Genomic DNA, 24,418 nt, shown 5'->3' with positions numbered 1-24,418 from the left:
GTCCCCGCTCGGGCCCTCCTCATGCACCATTTTCTTTAAGAATTATATTCACACTGCTATTTTAAGCTGTTGAATATATTTATTACAGGCAATATAATTTTCCTTGTCAGCGAATTTGAATTTTGAAATCCACAATTTTTATAATTATCATATCATTGCCGATTATTGTCGATAGTGTAAATATCCATGTTCAACAACGTATACATGATACCTAATATTTATGTTGGTATGTCAAGTGTTAGAGATCGCAAAATTTGCTCAGAGCGTTTATCATAACTGCAAATGGTAGGTATAAGTCTCCTGATAGTAATTAACACTTTTACTAAAAATACATCGAGCCGGTTTTATATCAGTTGTGGCTATTTTCTTTTTAAGACAAGTAATGTATGATTCCTCGTTGAGAATCAAAGGCAACGCAGAATCCCCGAGTATTTGTCTTATGCTGAAACAGTATCGTGCCAACATAGAGCCACAGGTCAATAATAACAGTCACAACAGACTGTATTGATCTAACGGAATTGTTGTAGGTTTTCACGCAATTTTTCAGCACAAGATAGGCTATACATGACGGGGAGGAAGAACCCTGGAAAACCCCGGGAAGAAACACCTACTCAAGCGAAGCTATGGGCAAGGTTTCTCACGTACCCATGTTATCTGTGCATGAGACCCGAACCCACGCAAACAGGTGTCTCAGTGATCCGGAACGGTGACCACTCGGGGCCCCGATCTGACTGGGGCTCTTCGTGCTAATTCAGCAAATGGGTTCAAACGGGTTAGATCCATGGATTCAAGCGTGTGCAAAACCACAGGAGTCTGACGTTTTATCAGTAAAGTTCGGCGAAATCTCTTACATGAAATCACATTATCGTTAATATAAATGAACACTTATATTACCGATAAGGTGATTTCATGTTGTCAGAGATTTCGCCGTACTTTATTGATAAAACGTCAGACTCATGTGGTCTTACTTAAGTTTGGTGGCATCACTGTGTTTGGAGTAAAGGAGCCTGGGTTATGCTTTCCCAGAATTTCTAGACATTTTTGAAATCGTTCCTTATTAGATCAGATAAGTCCTTTCACAGCTGCCAGATTTTATAAAAGCTATTTTGTTGACTTGCTTATTTACTGTCTTACTGATGGGGTGGGGATGAAAAATTAAACTTCGTTTTTGAGAAATCGTGTCCTGATAGATACGTTTTACTTTTGTTGCTACAATAAAAACTTTTGAGAAAATTTTTTTGTGTCTATTTTTCTTCGTTCTGATGTGTTACTTTTTAAAAATTCAGCAGACCTATAGATATATTAGGAAACAACTGCAATCAAGTGACAATGTAAATGATATGTCAAGGTTATCTCCCCTTAAATATGTGTAAAGTATTAACACGCGTCCCATAAAACTTACAATCATCGCACAAGGACATCTTGTACTATTTTGTGAATTTTACGTTAAGTTCTTAATCAATAGAAAGAAAAACAAACGAACAAAAGAAAACAACAAATAAAAATATGATTCTACCAGTCACAGAGGTGTTCTCCATGATATACGGATGTGTGTATTCTTATTAAGCATGTAGCAGTGACCTATATTGATCCTATAACAAAACGCCACAAAGACCTTTAGTTCTCGGAGATGACCAAAGTACACGTAGCTTTTATTCTTCAAGTTGTTTATCCACGATGACCTTCACTCCTCTAATATAGATATAAACATTACAGTTGAGTATGGAATTTTGAAACAGAAGTCATTTTTTGAGTTTGGCATTTCATGTCCCCCACCCTACACTCAGCTCATTTTAAAACACGAGTTTATTTCAATTATTCTTTCATAGTTTAAATATAATTAGCAGGCAAACATTGATGAGTATTTATTCAAAGTAGCGGATGAAACCAGGCCGCTGTCTCGGATGTGCTTCTATGTTTTCGTGCAATCTAGTTATAAATGGGTACTTGTAAGCAGTCTAGGAAAGTATATTATTTTGCTGCTGGATCATCGTTTTGACCTTCCAATCGACCAAATTTCAATCAAGTCGATAAAGAACGACTTAGTCAAGCTGAAAACGACCTGAAAGTATACAGCAAGATTGTGTCAAATATCTTACTATGCTCCGAGTGTCACCCAAAAATATGATTACGTTTTGTAGTGTGGAAGGCTCTATCATGACTGCACACGTAACCTTTATCCTGATTTGTGGACTATTTCAGCTTCCAACATACATATACTGTTGACGAAGTAGTAAAAATTTCCAAATTTCAATCATCATTTGAACCTTCTTACACAATAATCAAGATTAAAAGTAATTGTAACACATTTGTGTACTAAAATCAGCAGGTGTTCCACAAACAGGCTGTTTCCACTAACTGACCTATTTAACAGTATATGTATGGTTTTAGTCCATTAGTCCATTTCAATTAAAATAAGCAGTTGTTATTGCAACATATTCACATTTGCATTATTATGTTTAAAATGTAAATCAATTCTAGATCAAAGTTGAATTGAGGACAATTGCATTAATTTTGTCCAGTTTGATTAATCTTATGGATAGAAGTGAACTTCATCTTTTGTACCTGTTCATTTTTGTTATCATAGCACAGTGCTCAATTCCAGTGCGTCGATCATTACTGTAGCACTTGAAACTACTTTTCTGGGAAGGCTATAATGTGTTAAATGGCACGGAAAGTTGCAGTAACCCACCTTTTTATGCTTCATCTTAGGTCAATGAAATTTTCAATAGCTGTTCTGCCATTTGAAAGTTATAGCAGTATACATGCCCTTTTGACTTCAGCCCCCATTTTTCATTCCGAAATGTGAAAAAAAGAATCCTGTGATAGAAAAAAAGAATCCTGTGATTATGCTTCAGTGTAGGATAGCAAATTTCCACCCTCAAGATCAAATTTTGTTTCCGACAATCAGCACAGCCTTGTTTCTAATGCAAACTTTTGACCCTCAAGTGGGTAGGACTAGTGAAACCACATTTTTAAATAAAAAAATCCTGATCTGCCACAGCACAATGTGCCTGCAGATCAGGGTCTATTTACTCTGTTCTACTGATTACTCCTTACAAACTAAGCAGACCTAAATCTGCTGATGTATTATGTGACAGTATATAAAGTAACTTACCTAATTTATACCTCACCATTTCAAGCAGTTATACTGAAAGACTGAATTAAGCACATTTCCATATTTATTTATTTTTTACAAAGTGCACAAACTTCAAATTCTTAAATTTGCAGAAAATCCACAAATATGGTCATGCCGAGGGCATTGCTATCTAAAGTAACAGAATATGCTATTATTTTGGGACCCAATAATACATCAACAAAGGAGATTAGATATCTTTTATTGTTTATTTAGCAAGCATTTTCTGCATTACACATATTTATAAATTTATACATTGGCATCTTACTGTAAATGTCAATATACAAAATGTCATAGCTATATATATATATATGATATAAACAAATTATGCAAGAGCTGAGGATAGACATTATCTGATAACCATCATACAAAAATCAGATACACCGCTTCTCATACAAAATAAAAAAAAGACTTACAAAAAATCAGTTGGAATGTTAATTAAAAGTTGTTTTCTTCACAAGCCTGTAAATATGCATGAACATGTATGTGTGTGTTGTTAAGAGTTTAACTACAAATGTCACTAATATTCAAGTAAATTAATACGATAAAGGTATTGGTTAAACTGAGCTATATTCAACCGAAACTGAGACCCTCCAATATTGATACAACTATGAAATGGGCCTATTCCACTGTGTATTGCCAGAAGTATTTAGGAATAGAATATACATCAAATCCTTATTATAATATCGTGCTTGGGAGCCATCAAGTATACTGCATTACAGTCAGTCTACATTATAATGAAGTACATTACAAATATAATTTCACTACATGTACATAATGAAATGGAATCATTGCCATGACCATATCGATAGTACAAGTCACATGGATTCGTATACATCCATATTCCTGTGGAAGGTCATTATTTACATGCCCCGAGAGATGCACACGACAAATTGTTTGTTAAAGTATGTAGACGTTTTTCAACAAAATGAACCTGAAGGTGTGATCCAGTACAATCTGGATTGAATGTCGTGCGTTCTGATGTCACAATAAAAGCTATGCATATTGAAAAACAAATTCTTACTAGCATCGATTATGACAATTCCACTTGACATGCTCTTTTCTTGACCCAAGTTTAGTACATGGCCACCAGTATGTGGAAATGTGGTATATACATATATGTTTATGTAGCTACATACACATGTGTATAGATAGTAACCATGAAGTCTGAATTAAAACAACTGTGTAAAATATAATGAAATCTGTTGAGACTCTGCTGGAAACTCTGCTTAGTTCATCCTTGATTTCAAATGAATGTCCTAACCACAGTTGTAGCACATTTAATTGGCATGTAAATAACAATGCAAAGCCATGTGATTCTTGGGACTATTGAATTGGAACTAAAACTAAAAGGAACTGTTTATTCAGTGGTATTAATTGATAATAGAATATGGTATAGCCCTTGTACATGAGCAAGATCATAATTGTCATGTAAGTGAACAATGAGGTTTACATTCACTTTGAACCCCTGCCTTCTCTCTCTCTCACATCAAGTCATATTTTATTTGATCAAGGCGCCACATGGATGCAAGAAGAAAAATGCATTGGAATACCTGTCATTGTCATGCATTTTCTAACTTGTCCATTCTAACATATATATTTATAATCAGATTTGATCAATGTATATTATTAGTGCACTATGGTTTAGCACAATTAAATTTGATGTATGTGAATTTAATACCAATGATCATGTAAATATTTTAAAACCTATCTCAGTGTTTTATTTTGTACACGATCTCTTCCCAAAAATGATAATTTTTTTTACAGATTATTTTTTATTCTTCTGGAGACTGTTTTTTACATTCTTAAAATTACATAACCTATGATAAAGTGATTCCAATGTCATAATCCATATACAAGTTAATCTGGGGTATAAAACGAAGCTTAGATTTTCTGGTCAAAAAGTATCAACTTGTAGGCTGTCACGTATGGTACTTGCAAAATTCAGAACAAGAAATTGAATCTTCTATGATGATTTTATAAAATGCAAGAAACAAACCATGTCTTCCACCTAATAAATTAAACATGCATAGGTATCTTATAAAATTAACATGTACTGGTCCAAATATTTAATAAAATAAAAATTATCAAATAAAAAAAACAAACAAAACAAACAAAATTGGAAAGCTCCTATTGCACAAACTGTTATAGAAGCACTTAGGATTGAAACATGAATTCTGCATAAGCTGTCTTGTCAGCTCTACTGAGGCATATTCTAAATACTTTGTCACTGTGATCCCTTTTTGCTTGATGAGCAGTATCTTCCACAACGAATGGATTATTCATGCAGTTTTAGAACTTTATATTTAACAGTATCTGAGAAAGTGAGTTAAATGTAGAAACTTAACAGTGAAGTCTAAGCAAAGAACAACAACAACATTAATACAGTATGAATGGTGATCCCAATGTCTGGACTATAGTCTGTAAGAAACTGTTTAATATTTAAGATATCAAAATATATAAATATACATCAGAATATTGTACACTGAATTAGCAATAATAAAAAAATATATAAATACAATGATATACTTGCTTGACTAGAAGCACTGTAGAAAAGCAAAACAATTATAAACTTCTTATCAAAATTACATCCTCGCATACAAATGCAGTCCAACTGCAAACAACACAGACCCTGATCTATGCAGACCAAGGTCTTAAATTCTACTGATTACCTCAAACAAAATGACAACATATGGTAAGATGAAGGTCAGCAGTTTCTGCATTAAGATGATAAATACAAAAATGAAATTTTTTTTTTTAACCTTAACAAGTGTCATTGTACCAATTTTTATTCCAATTTTCCAGCTCAATATTAGCTATATCTATCTATCCATCCAGATGGAAAGACTGATAAGCAGTTGTATGAATGAAATAAATGTACATCCCGGTAAAATCCACTGTATTTTCAATGTTATGTTATCCTCTCAGTAAACCTACTTTGTGCCTAGCTCTTATGACATTGATAGGGTATGCAGAATTTGAAATCTGATCAGATTAAATTTAAATCTAAAATGTAACATGCAGCAATTCAATGGATAAAATTTAGTCGAATCAGTAGGACCAGGCAGCCTGATTGGATGAAATACACCAATCTGAGTGGATGAAGTTAACTTTTAAAAGGCAGCACTCCATGGAATGATTGAAAGAAACTTTACGTTTTCAGTTTAGAATAGAAAACAAAAATGACTGGCAAAATGTTAACTTTTGAGAATAAATGAGATATGTCAGGTGTAGGATTACTAATGCCATGGAGTAAATTTCAAGTCCCAAAAGTAGGAAATTACCTTTAATTCAATTAAATCTTCACTTTTAAAGCAGGAAAACTAATTTAAAAAATATTGTTTCAAACTGTGTGATCAAACAGTCATGGGATAAAACTGTCTATTGATTCCTACAAAATCACATATCTCTGCTCCTCTCAAATCCAAACTTGGCAAGTAGTTGGCAAATCACAAGTTGACTGCACAAATATGCCAGTAAGAATATCTGTCAAGATACTATTGAATAAAGTAGGTCAGAAACGGTTAATAAAGAGGTTCTATTGTAGTCAGTCTTGCATCATGAACAAGAATATTTATCCACCCCTAATTGCCAGTGGCACCTAAAATTTAACATCCCCATATCACGGGGGGGGGAGGGGGGAGGGACACGGACGGGACTGAGGTATATAAAATGTTCGTGACAGTTCAACCAAGCTGCTACACTGATGTAATTAATCAGCGTTGTAGCAGCACCAATGTTCTTCAAGAAAACTGCTTATAGTGCTGTCAATATACTGTGTCAAATTCCATGAATTCAGTACATACAATTTTGGAAAAATGCTCATTGGTAACATGCACGTTGTACAAATGTGACTGGTATTAAGGCAATTTACTCATTGGAAATATGCATATACATTGTAGAAATCTGTTGCCATCAGTTTTTAATTCGAAATGTTATAGTTTTGTTGAGTAAAAATGGAAATTTACTGTGAAAAAACTGAATTGATTCGATTTTATTTTCTAGTAAAAACAAAATGACATGCTGGTACTTTAATTGTGATTCGGGAAAGGGATTCTATTGTTTTCACATAAGTATCAGTATTTTGTAGTCTTTAAATTTTGTGGTTGGTAGCACCCAACCATGGATTGTTATTTATAACTGATGCCCCATAAAAAAGAGTGAATTCACAAAATCAACCAAGATTTATTGTTCCATACGAGATTGATTTTCTCAAGTGCTATGGTACACACTACAGTGTACTAATATAAATTCCATATATCTTTAATATCATTAGCACATTTTCTTAAAGAATGTCCACAAATGCTGCATCTACTAGCTTCATGTTCCACAAATTTTTGCACCCCCTACACAAGAACATCTATTTCTTGTCACCACCATAGAATTTTCTATTGATGAGAAAAATAAGCAAGGTCACATTGATTTTGGTTTTCCCGAACATTTCCATGACAGCTACGCCTTCATACTGCAGCTGTAGTAAGTCCTGAAATTAAAAAAAAAAGATATAAAGTACAGAATAAACCCAAAATAAAATTAAAACAGATTCACCAACCTTACCAAGACCGCTGTAAAGTGTGATGAAATATCGTGCTTTCGTTGACTAGGAAAACATTTAAAAACATTCCCAAGTGTGACGCAGCAAAGGCATTAGCATATTGAACTATAAAGTTTTCAAAATACAATTAGTCCTTAATTATCTCAGGTTCAGTTTCAAACCCCATGGAGGTTGCATCTTAACATGTAATACTATATCTACTTGCTTATAAGATGGGTCCAACTGCAAACTACACAGACACAGATCTGCCTTCGCATAATGTGACAGCAGATCTGGGTCAGTGCAGTTTGTAAGTAGTAATCAGTAGAACAAACAATATAGACCCTTACATACATGCAGATTATGCTAAGGCAGATCAGGATGTATGTTGTTTGCAGCTGGACTCGACTTGCAGGTAAGTATATACAGTATACTGCAGTAATAATTTCTTGGCTCCCTGGTGACTTAGGCTTTAGTTTTAACTCAGAACTAGTGGTTTCAATACTGTACAGACCAAACTATTACAAGAATAACACGGTTTCATGTGACTTAAGCTTTAGCAGAAAAATATCTCGAGTTAATAATACAGATTTATGTGACTTTGAAGTTTTTATTTCAACTTAAGTATATTAACACCTATATATTTTAGTCACAGAATTAATATATCACAAGACACACTAAAGTAAAGGGACTGGTGTATTGCAATATACTGCATATCAGTTTTGACTATTTATTCACACTACATCTTACCATAAAAAGAAATAGATGTATTAAGGGTCTAATGAACTGAGAGTGAAAAATGTAATTAAAGAATAATAGGTCAAACTGACATACTTTTGGTTTGGATGAGTTACTTTGAGAGGTATTCACATACAAATTATCATGTGTAGCTGAAACAGAGTTCAAGATATCGAGGGAGTTACTAAAATACAGCTGAACATAAAACATCACTTATGTGTGAAAACTACATCACAGTGATCTAATTCAGGTATGGCAGAATTACTTTCCTTTCAGAATCATTGATATACCATTTTTCAATGTGTAGGTTAAATGTAACAATCAAATGGGCACATCCCCTCTATATTGACTGGTGAGGGGAAACGTCATCGACTTTTATTAAAGTAGTGGAAATAACTCAATTACCTGGAAAACAAGGTCAACCTTTTCCACATCAACTCCCATGAATTTAGCACTAACTTGAAACATTCCTGGATCAGCAGTGGCCTTGATCTTAAACTGCACATTCTTAAACCTGAAAGGTAAAAAGAAAACCCTTGCTAACACGTTCAGTGAATGAGCAAATCAAGAAGTTTGCTGAAAAGGTCTACTTGCTGGTGGAGTAAAATCTGGACCTCTTGGTCAGCAAAACTTGCAACTGATGTACTGACATCTTCTGCTTAATATCATTTATAACCATACTACTATTTCATTCAAACGTTTATTCTGGTGAACATAAAAACACAAAATTCACAGCATTGTAAAGCCTCTTAAACATGGTAGCTACAGGTACTGTATATGCTTCTTTACAACATGGTTTACATACTTTCTGAAACAATAATTTCTAGGTCTTTTCCAATTTTCTTCATGGATAAAATTCATTTAAGGTTCAATTATGACATTAATGAACAGAATTAAAAAACATTTTGGCTTAGAAAATGTGCCTCTTAGAAAATCAAATGCTGTTCATATTTTGAAACTCTCCCATGATGTTGTTGTTGTTCTAGGGTTTAACGCCATTTTTCAGCACAAGATAGGCTATACATGGCGGCCAGTATAACTGGTGGAGGAAGAACCCTGGAAAACCCACCAACCCAAGAGAGGCTACTAGCAGGCTTTCCCACATATCCACGCTAGCCGAGCCTTGGACTCGAACCCACTCAGACAGAGGTGAGATGGCAGTGATCTGGAATGGTGAGTGCTTTAGACCAATCGGGGTCCCTCTTCCATGATATCTGAGTACTAAACCACAGGATGTATCACTAGAATTGTCTTACTATGACTATTGAAATTTATATAAATGTACATGTAGCCCATTTTAACTGATAGAATAAAAATGTTAACTTTACTCGGCTTAACCAAAAATGATCATATGAAGAAAGGTTTTTCAAAAATTTTGAGATGCCTTTAAAAAATTATACACAGTGGTCTCCCTCTTATAAGACCATCCCTTCTGCAGCAACAGTGGCCTTTGAGATGGGAATAAACAGAGCTGAAAATACGTACATATAAAGTATGAAAGGTGTAACAACTTTTTAATTATTTCATATTTTCATTTAAAATTCATTAGCATGTTATGGAATCAATGATAACCCAGACAATAATCTTCAGAGAGATGCTACAAATGATTGTGGTACATATAATTAGAGATTGAATGGCAACAAGTCACCTTACAACCGATGTTATAATATGATGTGTTTATTTTAATACTTAAGAAATGAAATCTATTCTATAGTTCTCACTTCCTGGCCTTTCTGCATACCTAAGATCAGGCTGATTAAAATTCTCCAGATTTCAGGTCAAAACTCCTGACCAAATTTTGCAAATCTCATGATCTGTCCTAAGCTGACCCGTCTGTCGTCACATGTAAGAGTTTGTATAAGGACACATCTGTTGTATGACATAAATTATCAATCCTCCACACTAAAGGAATTCCATGGTAAGAGAGTAACTGTGAAACTTTGTAGTAAGTCAATGTATATCAGTCTAGGACTGGCATATTCTTAAAATTTAATTTTCATTTTATACTTGTCAATTACACTTTATTTTTTTATCTGAAATTAGTACTAAGAACGTTTCTCCACCCATGTCCAGATAAAGAATTCCTCTTAAAAATGTTATATCATAAAATAACGGTTCAAATTTTGAAGAACAAATACAGAATATGAAATCTGTGCAATTTTTTTTTTACAGTGATTTCACCAAATCCAGAATGGCTGACATCTCTGTCACTACTGATGCCATCAAACGAGTTTATTCCTCTGTTGCACTATGTTTATAAATAATCTTTTTTTTTTCTTGCTTTTCGAAAAGACTTACTTTCCCCCAATAATTTCGGATAATAAAATATGTAACTGTGTTATGGATACACTTACTGGTTAGGAGGAAGCCCTTCTATTTCCAGCACAACACCTTTCTCCTTCATTTTTGCACCACTGTACTTCACAGATGGGAATGTCTTACCAGATGATTTCCTTGCTCTGAGGAAATGAATGGAGAGAAAAAAAATATTATAAACATTACAATGAGTTAGTTTTCATAGTTCATACAACCCTTAGACCTTATTCCAATGACTCTCAAGAGCTTCAAAAATATTTCTAGGAGAATTTCTTTCTCGTGAAAAATTAGTTTCCTCCATTTTACATCGTTTGTTGCTGCATAAACTGATGCAATTGTGGAAGACAAAATTACAGTAGCATGTCCCTACTACAAAGGGATGCTACTCAATCTGGTAACTACCGGTATTCACATATCATTTGATCACACAAGCATCTTCTATTTCATTTATTATTGTTGGAAAATATATAAATAACAAAACGTCTGATTTAAAATGTGTTACATATTTAATTCAGGTTTATTGTTTTCTAGTCCTGAAGTCAAGGGTAAAATTAAAGGACAGGATACAATGATTACACTGACTATTAGATCTTCAGTGATTACACTGTGACTACTATATCTCCAATGATAACACTGACTAGTAGATCTTCAGTGATAACACTGTGACTACTATATATCTAGTGATAACAATGTGACTGCTAGATTTCCAATGATTAACACTGTGACTACTATGTCTCCAATGATTAACACTGTGACTACTATGTCTCCAATGATTAACACTGTGACTACTATGTCTCCAGTGATAACAATGTGACTGCTATATATCTAGTGATAACAATGTGACTGATAGATTTCCAATGATTAACACTGTGACTACTATGTCTCCAATGATAACACTGTGACTGCTAGACCTCCAATGATAACACTGTGACTGCTAGACCTCCAGTGATAACACTGTGACTGCTAGACCTCCAATGATAACACTGTGACTGCTAGACCTCCAATGATAACACTGTGACTGCTAGATTTCCAGTGATAACACTGTGACTATTGACTCCAGTGATAATACTGTGATTGTTAGATCTCCAGTAATAACACTGTGACCGCTAGATCTCCAATGATAACACTGTGACTGCTAGATCTCCAATGATAACACTGTGACTGCTAGATCTTCAAAGATAACATTGTGACTGCAAGATCTATAGTGCTGTGACACTGATAAACTAAATTCAATAAATTTCAATGCTAAATCTGTTTATTTTCTCATCACTTGTCTCTAAAATCTTACAATCATAAAGACAAGAAAAACAATTTGAGGAAAAAGTTTATACTTACTTTCCTTTATTTTGTAGGTTATCAAGGCATGTTTTGACATACTGGTTGTAGTAGTCGACCTGAGACTCGTAGAATTTCAGTTTTTCATTCAAGCCCTTTAATGTGGACCTTACTTTTATTAATTCTTGTTTTCTGTTATTTCTGTATCCTGAGAAGGAAAAGAAATAAACCAAGAGTAAGTTTCGTTATTAACCTGTTTAAATACTATACATGTTTTCTTATAAGTTACTCCAACTGCAGTGATCCAGATCTGCCATCACACAATGTGCCAACATAATCTGGATCTTTCGTTTGCAACCGGATTCTACAAGTACTGAAGTATCTATGGTACAGTTAGTTTACCCAGAAATTTAAAGTACTACTGCACCTGTAATTTTGCATACTCTTTTTTTTTTAAAATTCTGGTGTTCAAAAATTATAGTGAACAAAATTAATCATTAATTATAAATTAATTTCTATACTTAAATAAGAAAAATAAATGCACCAAATGCTTAACAGGATAAAAAAAATAGGAAGTTATGTGAACTTGTGAAAGAAAAGCATTGAATTTGTTATGAATTTCTGGTTTACAAAATAATTAAAGTACAATTTAATTTAAGAAATCTAGGTTCACTATGCACTGTCAACGTTTTAAGCCAGACAAGGTTAAAAACTAAACAAAAATAAAATGGTGACAAAAGAAAAGCTAGAAAAGATGTACATACAAGGAAAGTACATACTTGAATATTGAGCTAAATCTAAAACCTTTAACATTAAGCTCAATCAAGGAGGTGGACCGATGTGCATTCATGCAAATGGATGTCAGTGTGATTGCTGTGTTGTGCTTCCAACAAGGTGGGACTGATAGAAAGTAAATTTAGCATAGGTTTTCTTAAAGACTCAAAATAAATCTGGAACACAAGACACAACTATGTTGATTGACCTCCTAAGACAGGTCCTTTACATCAGAGCATTCTATGTTCTTTGTGGGACTTTTTCATCATGACAGCTGTTATATGCAGTCCCTGCTAAAAGTGGTCATACCTGTGCAATCATATTAATAAGATCCTGGTATTTGTTTTTCATGCTGACAATATTCTCAAGTTCCAATGTCTGTAGCATCTACTTCACCTTTGACTTCATCACCTGGAGAGGTAATCTAAGAAAGACAACAGTGCACATTAACCTTGAGTTTGTTTAGGAAATATTTTCTGGTAAAATCTTCATGTCACATCAGACTCCAATGACCTAGATCTTTGATAACAAAAAGTTGTAAAGTTTCATATTCTGCCCCAAAAAGGAACAATTTAAGAACAAGTTTGTGGAATATTGATTTTGTCAAAATAAATTATGTCAAACAAGATCTATATGCAAGAAAAAAAAACCTTGGGAATGCAGCCCCCCTCCCTCCAAGAACTGGTCAATACACTTTGTGTGTACTGTATAAAATATGGGTATTATTTCTGGTCCCTACCCCTGGGATTCCTGGAAAGGAGTAACATATGTAATAAAATTCAAAATGTTAGTGTTTACAACCCTTGCATCAAGAAGGAGCAGGGCTTGAACTTACCACAAATTCTAGTTTAAAGAAAATAAAATAAAAGTCAGTATCACTTAAAGTACAAAAGAAAATATTTACAAATCACCTAGAAACAATTTTCAGGAACATGAAAAAGCTTTACACAATGTTCAGGAAGTACAGCTGGTATTGTAAATACAGATCTGCCAAAGTGAAATGAACCCCAGGTCACGTCAAAATATTAAATAATATCATCAATACAGTCATACAGTGACCTTGTTATGGGGGTATGGGACATACAGTGACCTTGTTATGGGGTATGGGTAATACAGTCATATTATCATCAACACAGTTATACAATGACCTTGTTATAGGGTATGGGTAATACAGTCATAATATCATCAATACAGTCATACAGTGACATTGTTATGGGGGTATGGGTAATACAGTCATATTATCATCAATACAGTCATACAATGACCTTGTTATAGGGTATGGGTAATACAGTCATAATATCATCAATACAGTCATACAGTGACATTGTTATGGGGGTATGGGACATACAGTTACCTTGTTATGGGGTATGGGTAATACAGTCATATTATCATCAATACAGTCATGGGTTATACAGTCATGGAGATTCATCCCACAGTACGTTTCATGACTGATATGACTTGTGTTGGAGTTACATGAACATTAATTAAAGATATAACACTGATTTCACAATATACATACACCAAAATACACACAATAAACAACATAAAAATTTATATATGAAAAACAATTTATATCCATGTTAAAACTTGGCTTAAATTTGATTTGCCAATACATGCATGTAACAGCAACATTTGCAGTATCTTTGTAAAATTAAACAGAGTAACTGCAATTCAATTAACAAGCTTGCTGACAAACTCTGCAAGCAGGGGTGGGGTGGGGACACCGACCATCACAAAGTTTGATAGCAAGTGCCGCCCCCCCCCCCAACAAATGCGTCTGAGCACAATGGAATTCCTGGCATTAACTACTCTCTGTTCTGCCACTGAATCAGGAAGTGTTTAGATCCTTATCTGCTGATCCGATGGACATGAAATCAGTCACAACTGAGTGAGGACAGCCATCTGCAAAGAGTGCATTAGAGTCGTCAAGATTAATGAGATCGACTGTCGCATTGACGAGGCAGAGGGGTTGTAGGACAATACTGTTTACGAGTTGGGGAGGAAAACAAACTAGGTATATATGGGTGAGGGTCTCTATACCCAGAAGGGACCAGGAGGGAAAGAAGGATGTGCATGTTGTAGAACAAGCCAAACTTATCAAGTGCTTCTGTAGGATGTCTTCTATGTAGACATGGATGAGGAGGCCATCTGAAGGGGGTGATGATGAAGACCAATGTTTTGGTAAAAGACTAAGGATAGAGGTTGAGGCTGAAGGGTAGAGCATGAAATTGATCCACTACTCTGCTGTAGGCATTATGCAAGTATTTTGTTCATGTCAATTGGACAGGTCCACATTTATTATGTATTCTTTGGGTTGTATGGACAAATGGATGGACCTTGCCATTTCCCATTTGAATAATGGCGCTTTTATGAACATGTTGAGTTTATTATTGGGCACAACTTCCCATTGGCTTTCTAGGCCAAGAACAGCTTTAAACAGAAGCGGGAGGATGCTGGCTTTTAAACAATCTTTACTGACCTTTTTGTCTAGAAATGCATTTACCTCCATTTGCAATATGCTGGACTTCATCAGACAGAGTGTTCATCATGAAGGAGGCTGATTGGGTGAGGACTGGCAAAATAAGATTCCGAGCTTCTTCGAAACCAGCTGTATCAACCACTTGTGTGGAAATAAATTGGTAAAACAGCTGTGGAACAGAAAGAGCTTGGTACCCACCGTAGGATTGCCAGGGGATGGTAGAAGAGGCAAGCAAGTCATTGTTGGCAGTGAGAGATCAGGAGCAGGAGAAAACCTGTTATCTTCCTCCCTTTCCCACCTGTCTGTGAGTAGAAGGGCAAGACGATCTCCTATTCCTCACTTCACCTCTGTAATTTTGCCACATCTGAGTAGAGCCTCTACCATATCTCTGACCACTGTGATCCAATCGTCAGTGATGCGTGGGGCCAACTGAAAATGTATTTTGTACTGACAACTGAAAAGGCAGCTCATTTTGTCTGACTTCCTTAATATATCTATCAGCCAGTAGTGGGGACTTGAAAGAAAGCGAGTACGAAGTCACTATGTGGTGTGATTTGAGTGACACAGAGCCCAGCAGAGTGTCCCTTCATATTAGATATAAGTTGAAGGAAGTTGTTAGGGCAATAACCATAGTGATGAGCTGCCCTATTAATGATTTTGTAGCTGTGAGCATCTCAGATGTGATCATTCCAGGTCTTCTCTGCCAAGCAGTACACCACCATAGAGGCAAAGTCCAAGAGAAAGGAAATTTAAACCAGATTCATTCCATACAATTTTTGAAATTGCATTAAAAGAAATTTTGTCTGCCTTGTAATAAAGAGGTGCAGACATATTGATGGCAGTGAAATCCTTGTAAAGGCTTGTAAAATTCAATGGTTATTTCCACAATCACCAAAGATTGGGGTAGAACTATAAAGGATGGATGTACAATATGTTCAACATCATCAACTGAAGCCATGATTTTATATCCTGTTTTTGTATCCAGCAGTGGGGTAGAAGATAGGATTCAAAATAATTCCTCTACGACAGCTTTAAAACTGAATACGGTCTTTCCAATGGCAAAATCAGAATTATCACGAGACTCAAAGTTGGAACATTGACTTGAGGATCGTTGTCCTCCTGTCATACCATAAGGCAAAGGTGCTGCATCGTCACCGTGCATTTCCACATATCTAACTAACCGTCAGGCTATGAAAGGTGGTATTGAGTCATCCAGGACTGCTTGAGTACTAAGGTGATGGCCTGGAACAACCAGCTTGACTAAGTAGACTCCAATGCTTGTGAGTGTTACATCATTACAGGTGCAGATAAGATGGTTTGACAGTCAGCTAGCCAGCCTGGGCAGTGAAGTCAGGCACATCGTTGCTGATCGTACATATTTGAAAACTAAGTCTTACATAGTCTAATGCAGCAGAAAGGTTTTCAGAAAGCACGAACATTATGGCCAGCTAAAGGTTTAGTAAAGAAACTTAAAACTTAATCACCCCCAGTACAGTTTCACGAACTGCAACTTCCAGATTCTTCCAGATTCAATGGTTTCATGCGATCTCTCGACTTCACATATTCCTTGGCTTTCTTTCCAATTTGCAACTGTCAATCATCTCTCACGCCAATAAACATAATTGGTGCTCTTCCTCCTTTTTTCCCAAGAATCTGAATCCTTTCATTCTTCTGTATACACTATTAGAGGTTTTTAAGAGATCCCTTTGTCTTGAACATGTGTCACTTGTTGGATGCCATTTTCTGAAAAATCTATAAACTACAGCTTGATCTTGCAAACATTTTACATGAAAAAATTAGCAGCTGAAAATGTCCGAAATACTCCTATATAGCTGGTCTGGTTCCCTGACCATATCTAATACTAAACTCGGATCCAAGTGATAAATACACCACCATAAGAAACATGTTGGCTGTGTTGGTTGGCAAAATCGTAAAACACTCCCTTGCGCCCAAGTTTTATTGCCTATGTCATGCCAGGGTGGCGGGCTGGACTTATACCCAGTGGTTTCCCTAGATTTGTATGATGCAACTTCATTGTTCTTGTTTGTTGACAAAGCTTAATGAATCATAGTGATCCTCAATTCTGTATCTCTGCTGGCATATGGCTGTATTATTTAATGAGGCAATTTAATGAGTGATGGGGGAGGCATTCCTGCATCCCCGGTTAAATCAGAGGTAGAGTGTAAACATAATACATCGTGTTCACCAGATTTGGACTGGGCTCTTTTCTCCATGTTCTTGAACCATATTTTAAGAATATTTGACCCTACATCTTTTCCGAAAAAGCACACTTTGGAGGCACTGTATTATGAACATTCCATGCTGGCAAAGCAGGACATGTAATTCGCTTCCCCCACCTTAAATCGACGGCACTATTTACATTTTATACTACGTTTCCACAGTTTTTGGAAAATATAACAATACACAACAGTTGCAAATAAACGGTGAGATAATGGCTATCAAACATCAAATTAATTCAAATTTCTGTATACATCATAAATCAACAATAGTCTGTGAGTTGAAAAAAAACAACAACTGCTGGATCGCTATCAGAAAGAAAACAGAAATCCATGGATTCACACAGGTCTGTTGACAGGATATAGCTTAAGTTAAAACTGGCTATACCTGGTATATAACGTGATATTTAGTGAGGTTACATGAGGTAATCAGAAAGAGTTGTCTATACAAAGCATGGACAGGGAGACATTTTAAGTATATGAGAGGCCTGGATTTCAAAGGTAGCAGATGTAATTCCTAACATTAATGTGACTAAGTAAAGTATTTGTTGAATAAACACTTTCTTCAACTCCTGTACCACTGACAACTTGGAAATGCCAATCAATGAGCACCCAGGCCGAGTCATACCAAAGACTTACAAAAATGGTACTAACAGCTGCCTCGCTAGATGCTCAGGGTCGGCCTGGTGTCAAGAAAATGCGACTGGATGGGACATCATGCTACATGTACTTTTAATGTAACATTGGTGTTCCAAGTCCACGATTTGGTGACAAATGTTACATCGTTTCTTTCCTGAAAATACGTGTGTCTTGTATATCTTGTCCACAAGTAGGGCACTATCTCAGGAGTTGACAATCACTTTTCTGATGTAAACCTTGTGTCTTCAAATGTTTTGGTAACATGATGGACTGATAAAATTGCGCCGACAAGCTGGACAATGCACTCGTTCTTGTCCTTTGTCCAGACGTTGTTGAGAGGCCAAACATCCTGAGCATTGTGATCCACAATGTTTTGCTCTCGATTGTTATAGCTTTAGTCAAATTTTTCACAGTAAGAACCGTATCCCAAGAATGCGGTGATTCTAGTAATGGCTTTGAAATCTTCAGCGTGATAATAGACATGAATCTATTTCCCGTCTTGTAAATCTTTGCCTCGAAACTATAGAGGCCTACGCACTTCTTGAGGGTACACTTTCAAGGTGTGGCGTGGAGCTATGACATCTTGCACAGTTTGCATTTCAGGAATGCCACAGGGTGTGTCATTGGACAGGCTGGCTTGTTGGAACAGGAGTTCTGCTGCTCTTTGTTGTTTGGCTCGGTTCGATTTTCAAATGTTCACCCAGGCTACTTTCCATTCTACCGTGTCGTTCTTGTTGCCATATGTTCGTCCCACCACGATAGCCCTGGCTAAACACATCTGGTCTTGAGGGTTGTTAATCCGAACGCGACTTGTTTTGATGCTACGAAGGTCGTCGATCAATAACACCTTTTTGCGTCCGGTCCCTTGGGGAAGAATCACGTGGGTCAATAACCAGTGTGGCTTTTCCATTGGTGATGTGAAAGTTGTCATTGGATTGTCGCTCGTTTTGAATCTTGTCGATGACTTTGGAAGGTATCAATTCTGCTGGGATGCTAAACTCGATCCAAATGAGGGACTTTAATCTGTCGTGATGAATGGAAAGTCTCATGCGATTGTCATCTTTGGCTTGACATTGTCGTTTCAGTGTGGTTAACAAAGAATCCCACACCTCAGTGATGAAACCCTCTGCTTTTTCCAGTGGTACGTTGGACTTTGAATCTTTAAACTTCACCGTGTACGTGTAAGCTGTGGTTATAAATTTGCTAGAGGAGCGCTTTTCTGGTGAACTTTGGCTGGGTGTAGAGTCTATGGGTCTGGATTCTGGCTCACTCAAGTCATCTTGAAATTCACTGGCATGAATTTGTGCCAAGACTTCAGCTACTGTACGAGGCGATAAATCACGTTTCTGCCTCTCACTTTCTTCTCCCTTCTTCACGAATTTATGCGATCGTTTCCTCTTTTCTGATAAAAAGTCAAATGACTAAATATTAACTGCCATGGGTCACTTTATATCCATGGCAGACCAGCGCATATATATAAAAGGGTATGTGACTTCTCTTCCAATATTCATTTCACTCTCAAACCGAGAAGAATGATGGAAGAGCCCACACAGATGGAACCTTTGATCAGAGCTGACGGACTACTCACCCTCCGTTCGAGATAAAAGTCAAGATATTTGCTATATCTGTAAGAAGAAAGGGCATTGGTCTCTTGAGTGTTCAAACCGTCATAAAAGCAAAACAGGTGCTAGAAGAGACAAAAGTCAAGATACCTGTTATCATTGTCAAGAAAAAGGAGATTGGTCTTCAGATTGCGCTAAGAAACAACAGGACCAAGAAGAAGAGAGGGGTTCAGGACAAGAAGAAGAACAGGTACCCTCCCAAAGGAAAAACCCAGACACATGCAGAAAGAGAAAAGAAACTTAAGAAGAAAAGAAGAAAAAAACCTATGAAAGTGAAGACATTTTAAAAAAAAAACAGAGTGAACAAAGACACATAGGCTTCTTATGAACATTTTTAAGTGTTGTGTTGTGAATTGGATTGTAAAATATTTGTACCAGAATAGACCAGACAGAAAACGTAAGTGTCTCTTGGTTTTGATTTTTAGAATTAGAACCTAGACTCACGCACTCACTCTAATATTCACACGCGTACATCATGGGGAAAAAGTTGGTTTGTTTTTAGTTTTTATTGATTTTGCCATAGTGGATTTATTTTTTTGCTCCTTCCCTTGTATATGGATAGTAATATTGTGGTTAGTTTTTTGCTTCTTCGCTTGTGTGGATAGTATGGTTGTGTTTACTTTTTTCTACTTCGCATATGTGGATAGTAGATGTGTTTTGTTTTTTTGCTCCTTCTCGTGTGTGGATAGTACATATTGGTGATTGTGGATAGTATAGTAAGGATTTGTTTTCCTCCTTCTCGTGTGTGGATAGTAGATATTAGAGTTTGTGTTTTGCTCCTCATCTCTGTGTTGATATTATATTTGTGATTGTGCTGGAAAGGTTACAACATGAATGGAGGCATCATGTTTCCAAACACTTTGTGACAAGAGAAGTGATCAGCGTGAAAGTAGCCAGCTCGAAATAATTTGCTTTCTTGCTTACATTTTTTTAGGTTCGTTGTATAGTTGTTTTTATGTTGTCTATTGTCTGTATTGTCTATGCTGTAATGTATTTTCCTATTGTCCCTAGACAGTCCCAATACTTTGTTGTCCCTCTATAGTCGCACCCTGTTAAACTCCCTGTGTACAATTCCCATTGTCCCTAGACAGACCCAATACGTTTGTCCCTCTGTAGTCCCATTATGTTAAAATTCCCTGTGTTCAATTCACATTGTCCCTAGACAGTCCCAATACGTTTTGTACCTCTGTAGTCCGACCCATTTTAAAACTCCCCATGTTAAATTCCCATATTCCCCAGGGTACAAACCCCCTAGTTTAACATTAAAGTCCCAATGTCCCTAGGGTATCCCACTTCACTACTTATACACGCGAGAATGAGCTAGATCTGAAAGAAATTTAGATAGTTTAACTTATTTCTATATCTGTATCTTTTGAAAACATTGTAATAAGAATAAATATCTCTCCGTATTCCTGTTTTTCGCCATAAACATAGAAATGAAATCTTTTTTATTAGACAAACTGTCACAATATTTCTCATTTTAAGCGAAACAATCAGTAAAATTATATCAATAATCTTACACATATTCTAGGCATAGGAGATAAGGACCAGGTGTACATTTCTGAATTATAACTAGAGATTTCAAAGCGAATATGTAAAGGAACGAAAAACATAAAAACAAACGTTTCAATCTAAATATTGCCAAATAGAATCGTATATAAAGCCTTGATTCTTCCTCAGCCAATTTTCAATATGCGTAAAAGAAAACATGTCGGCCACTCACTGTTACAAATATTTCCATATTGTTTTTTCATGAATTTATATGTTTCTCTTCTAAAAAATTAGATGTTTGTTTGTAATCATGATCATGCTTCATTACAAAAGGAAGGCTCACTGAGTTTTTGTTGCACGCTTATTATCATAGCAAGATCCATTCTCCCCTATTCGATAAAACACCAGATATGGAATATTATTAAAATATGGCATCCTCTGTATAAAAAAGTACTTACAAGCACTACTGATTGAACATCAAACAAAACAATCCAATCTGAATCTGGATTACACAAGAAAGGTAACTTCTTCATGTCACCCAAACGCTTAATAATAATGTGACAAAAGAACAGAATGTACATACTTCACGAATGAAATGATGCAACTGAAACCTATCCAACAATACAATGTAACAAAACTACCACGGATGTCATCTTTTACGTCTGCATACAAGATGATTTCAATACTTTTAACCTTTAAGTCCTCACTAAGTCATGCAAGGGCCAAGGTGCTCCAATATACATAACCTCATACAATAAAATATAACAATCAGAATGCTTTCAATCACGTCCGTGTCCTAATTGGAGCCCACCAAAACGTTCAACTCCAACTCTAAAAGCCTTTATCAACTCAGTTGAAAATGACACTTCCCAACACATCAGCCATACTAACAGATACTCCGACTTGACAAAAGAAGTAAAAGATGCCCTACAATCACTGAAAAGCAGAACAGACATCATAAGTAAACCTGCAGATAAGGGTTCCGCTGTGGTCGTTATGAATAGGGAAGACTACATTAGTAAAGAAAATAGGCAACTAAGTGACACTAGCTTCTACCAAAAACTAGACCATGATCCAACACTGGAATATGCAAAGCCCATCATAAATAGTTTTGACGAGGCGTACCAAATCGAGCACATATACCAGCAAACGAAAAACTACTTACGCTCAGAAAACCCTAGGGCAGGTAGTTTTTATCTTCTACCTAAAATACATAAGTAAGGAAACCCGAGCAGACCTATAATCTCCAGTAATGGGCATCCCTTAGAAAGGATATCAGAATATTTAGATGATGTCATAAGACCACCTGTCCACAAATTACCATCATATCTTCGGGACACGACATATTACATCATAAAAAGCATTACTGCTAGATACGTTATTTGTTTTCTTAGACGCCACATCTTTATATACTAACATACCACACAACAATGGATACAGGCGTGTAGATGAGCATAAGAAACAAGAAATATAGACAATTCACCCACTCTGTTCTCAGTCCAAATCCTGCAGCTTGTCCCAAAACTAACAAAACTTTGAATTTAATGAAGAAAACTACCTCAAAATCAATGGAACCGCAATGGGTACAAAAATGGCCCCATCGTATGCAAATATTTCAATGAGAAAACTGGAGGGCAACTCTTAGCATCGGTGGAACTTGCACCATACCAGTGGGTGCACTTCATCCATGATATAGAAATGAAGTGGCAACATGGAAGAGAAAATCTGGATGATTTCATATAAACGGCAAAAAACTTCCATCCTTCAATAAAATTCATGGCAGAAGTCTCCAACTCAAACCACGTTTTCCTGGATACAACAACCAGACTGGCAGAAAAGAAACTCCATATAGACATCTACTTGAAACCAACTGACAAACACCAGTTTCTCCTCCCATCCAGCTGCATCCAAAAAACTGCGTTAGGAATATCCCATATAACCAGGCACTGAGGATACGCAGAATGCGCTCCGACGATGAAATATTAAAACAAAATGTCTGAAGAGGTCTCTAAACATTTGACTTACCAAGAAACTGACAGCGACCTGGTTGCGGAGGCAACCCAAAGGGCAAAATAAACTAATCACAACGACCTACTTAAAGACAGACAGAAGGAAAAGGCTGATATGATACCATTTATCCCGACCTACTATCCAAACAACCATAAAGTAGGTAAAATGATCCGTAAACACTGGCCCATCGTGGAATCGTGTGACGCGCTGAAGTCAATCCTCCCGAACAAATCTATAGTAGCCTTGGTTAGTGATTGGCGTTAGTAGCCAAAAATCCTCAGGGACATAGTAGTCAGTGCGATGCTAACGCCAATTACTAACCAAGACCACACTAGTCAATCTTGCCCCTGCGGCGATAAAAGGTGAAAAACATGCTAACATATGATAGAGATCAGGACATTTTCTAGCCAAGTGACTAGAGAAAAACTCATACAAGGTTCAAACAAAACGTGCAAAACAGAGAATGTAATTTATCTCATCACATGTAAGATCTGTAGCACCTAATCTATCGGAGAAACTGAAAAGCTAGAACAAAAGGATCAGCCTTCATAGATCTGACTGGAAGACAAAGAAGCTATACAGAAGCTCAGTCTCAGAACACTTCTTCTCCCGTGGCCACACTTTCAGTGATATAACACTTAAAGAAAAGGAATATTACTAGATTCGCCGCCTTAGAACATTTAAAGCAAGCGGTTTAAAGCAAGAAGACTAGAAAAAGACAGACGTTCACAGATAAAATTATCTTTTTGCCGTCGACACGTTTTCTTTCCAATAATTCTCTAAATGTGGTTATTAGTACCCCAATTACAACTATAACAATGAAATATCCGATATGATATAATTTGCACGTACATAAATTTACAAATGGCTCATCGATTTCTAGGTCAATATAAAATATTTCCAGCATCCGAAACAAGTCATAGTCATGTAAAACTTTGCAAACACTTCGGTTCTTCTGTTGTATTTGTTTGTCTTGTCTATGTTTTCTAAATGCCTTTGAAAAAGACTCATTAAGAGTGGAAAGCTCTTAGGTTTGTCAGATACTAGTTTTGCACTGTTCGTAGTCAGTTTATTATATATATATATATATATATATATATATATATATATATATATATATATATATATATATATATATATATATATAGAGAGAGAGAGAGAGAGAGA

The 24,418-nt window shown here is 36.0% G+C and overlaps 1 protein-coding gene across 1 annotated transcript in view; it reads right to left on the bottom strand.

The window, feature by feature from the left end:
• Positions 1–7,496: 7,496 nt before the first annotated feature.
• Positions 7,497–24,418, bottom strand: part of LOC149801340 (ras GTPase-activating-like protein IQGAP2) — a 19,281-nt gene continuing 2,359 nt past the window's right edge. The window contains exons 2-5 of the mRNA XM_089956788.1: positions 12,060–12,207; positions 10,763–10,867; positions 8,814–8,922; positions 7,497–7,619 (exon numbers count right to left, since the gene is read on the bottom strand). Coding sequence (XP_089812914.1) covers positions 7,497–7,619; positions 8,814–8,922; positions 10,763–10,867; positions 12,060–12,207 — 485 coding nt within the window. The remainder of the gene's footprint in view (positions 7,620–8,813; positions 8,923–10,762; positions 10,868–12,059; positions 12,208–24,418) is intronic.

This window comes from Sinohyriopsis cumingii, chromosome 4, assembly GCF_028554795.1.
Source record: "Sinohyriopsis cumingii isolate HCF-2022 chromosome 4, ASM2855479v2, whole genome shotgun sequence".
In the NCBI taxonomy this organism is placed as follows: domain Eukaryota; kingdom Metazoa; phylum Mollusca; class Bivalvia; order Unionida; family Unionidae; genus Sinohyriopsis; species Sinohyriopsis cumingii.
This window is presented reverse-complemented; position numbering and strand designations above follow the sequence as displayed.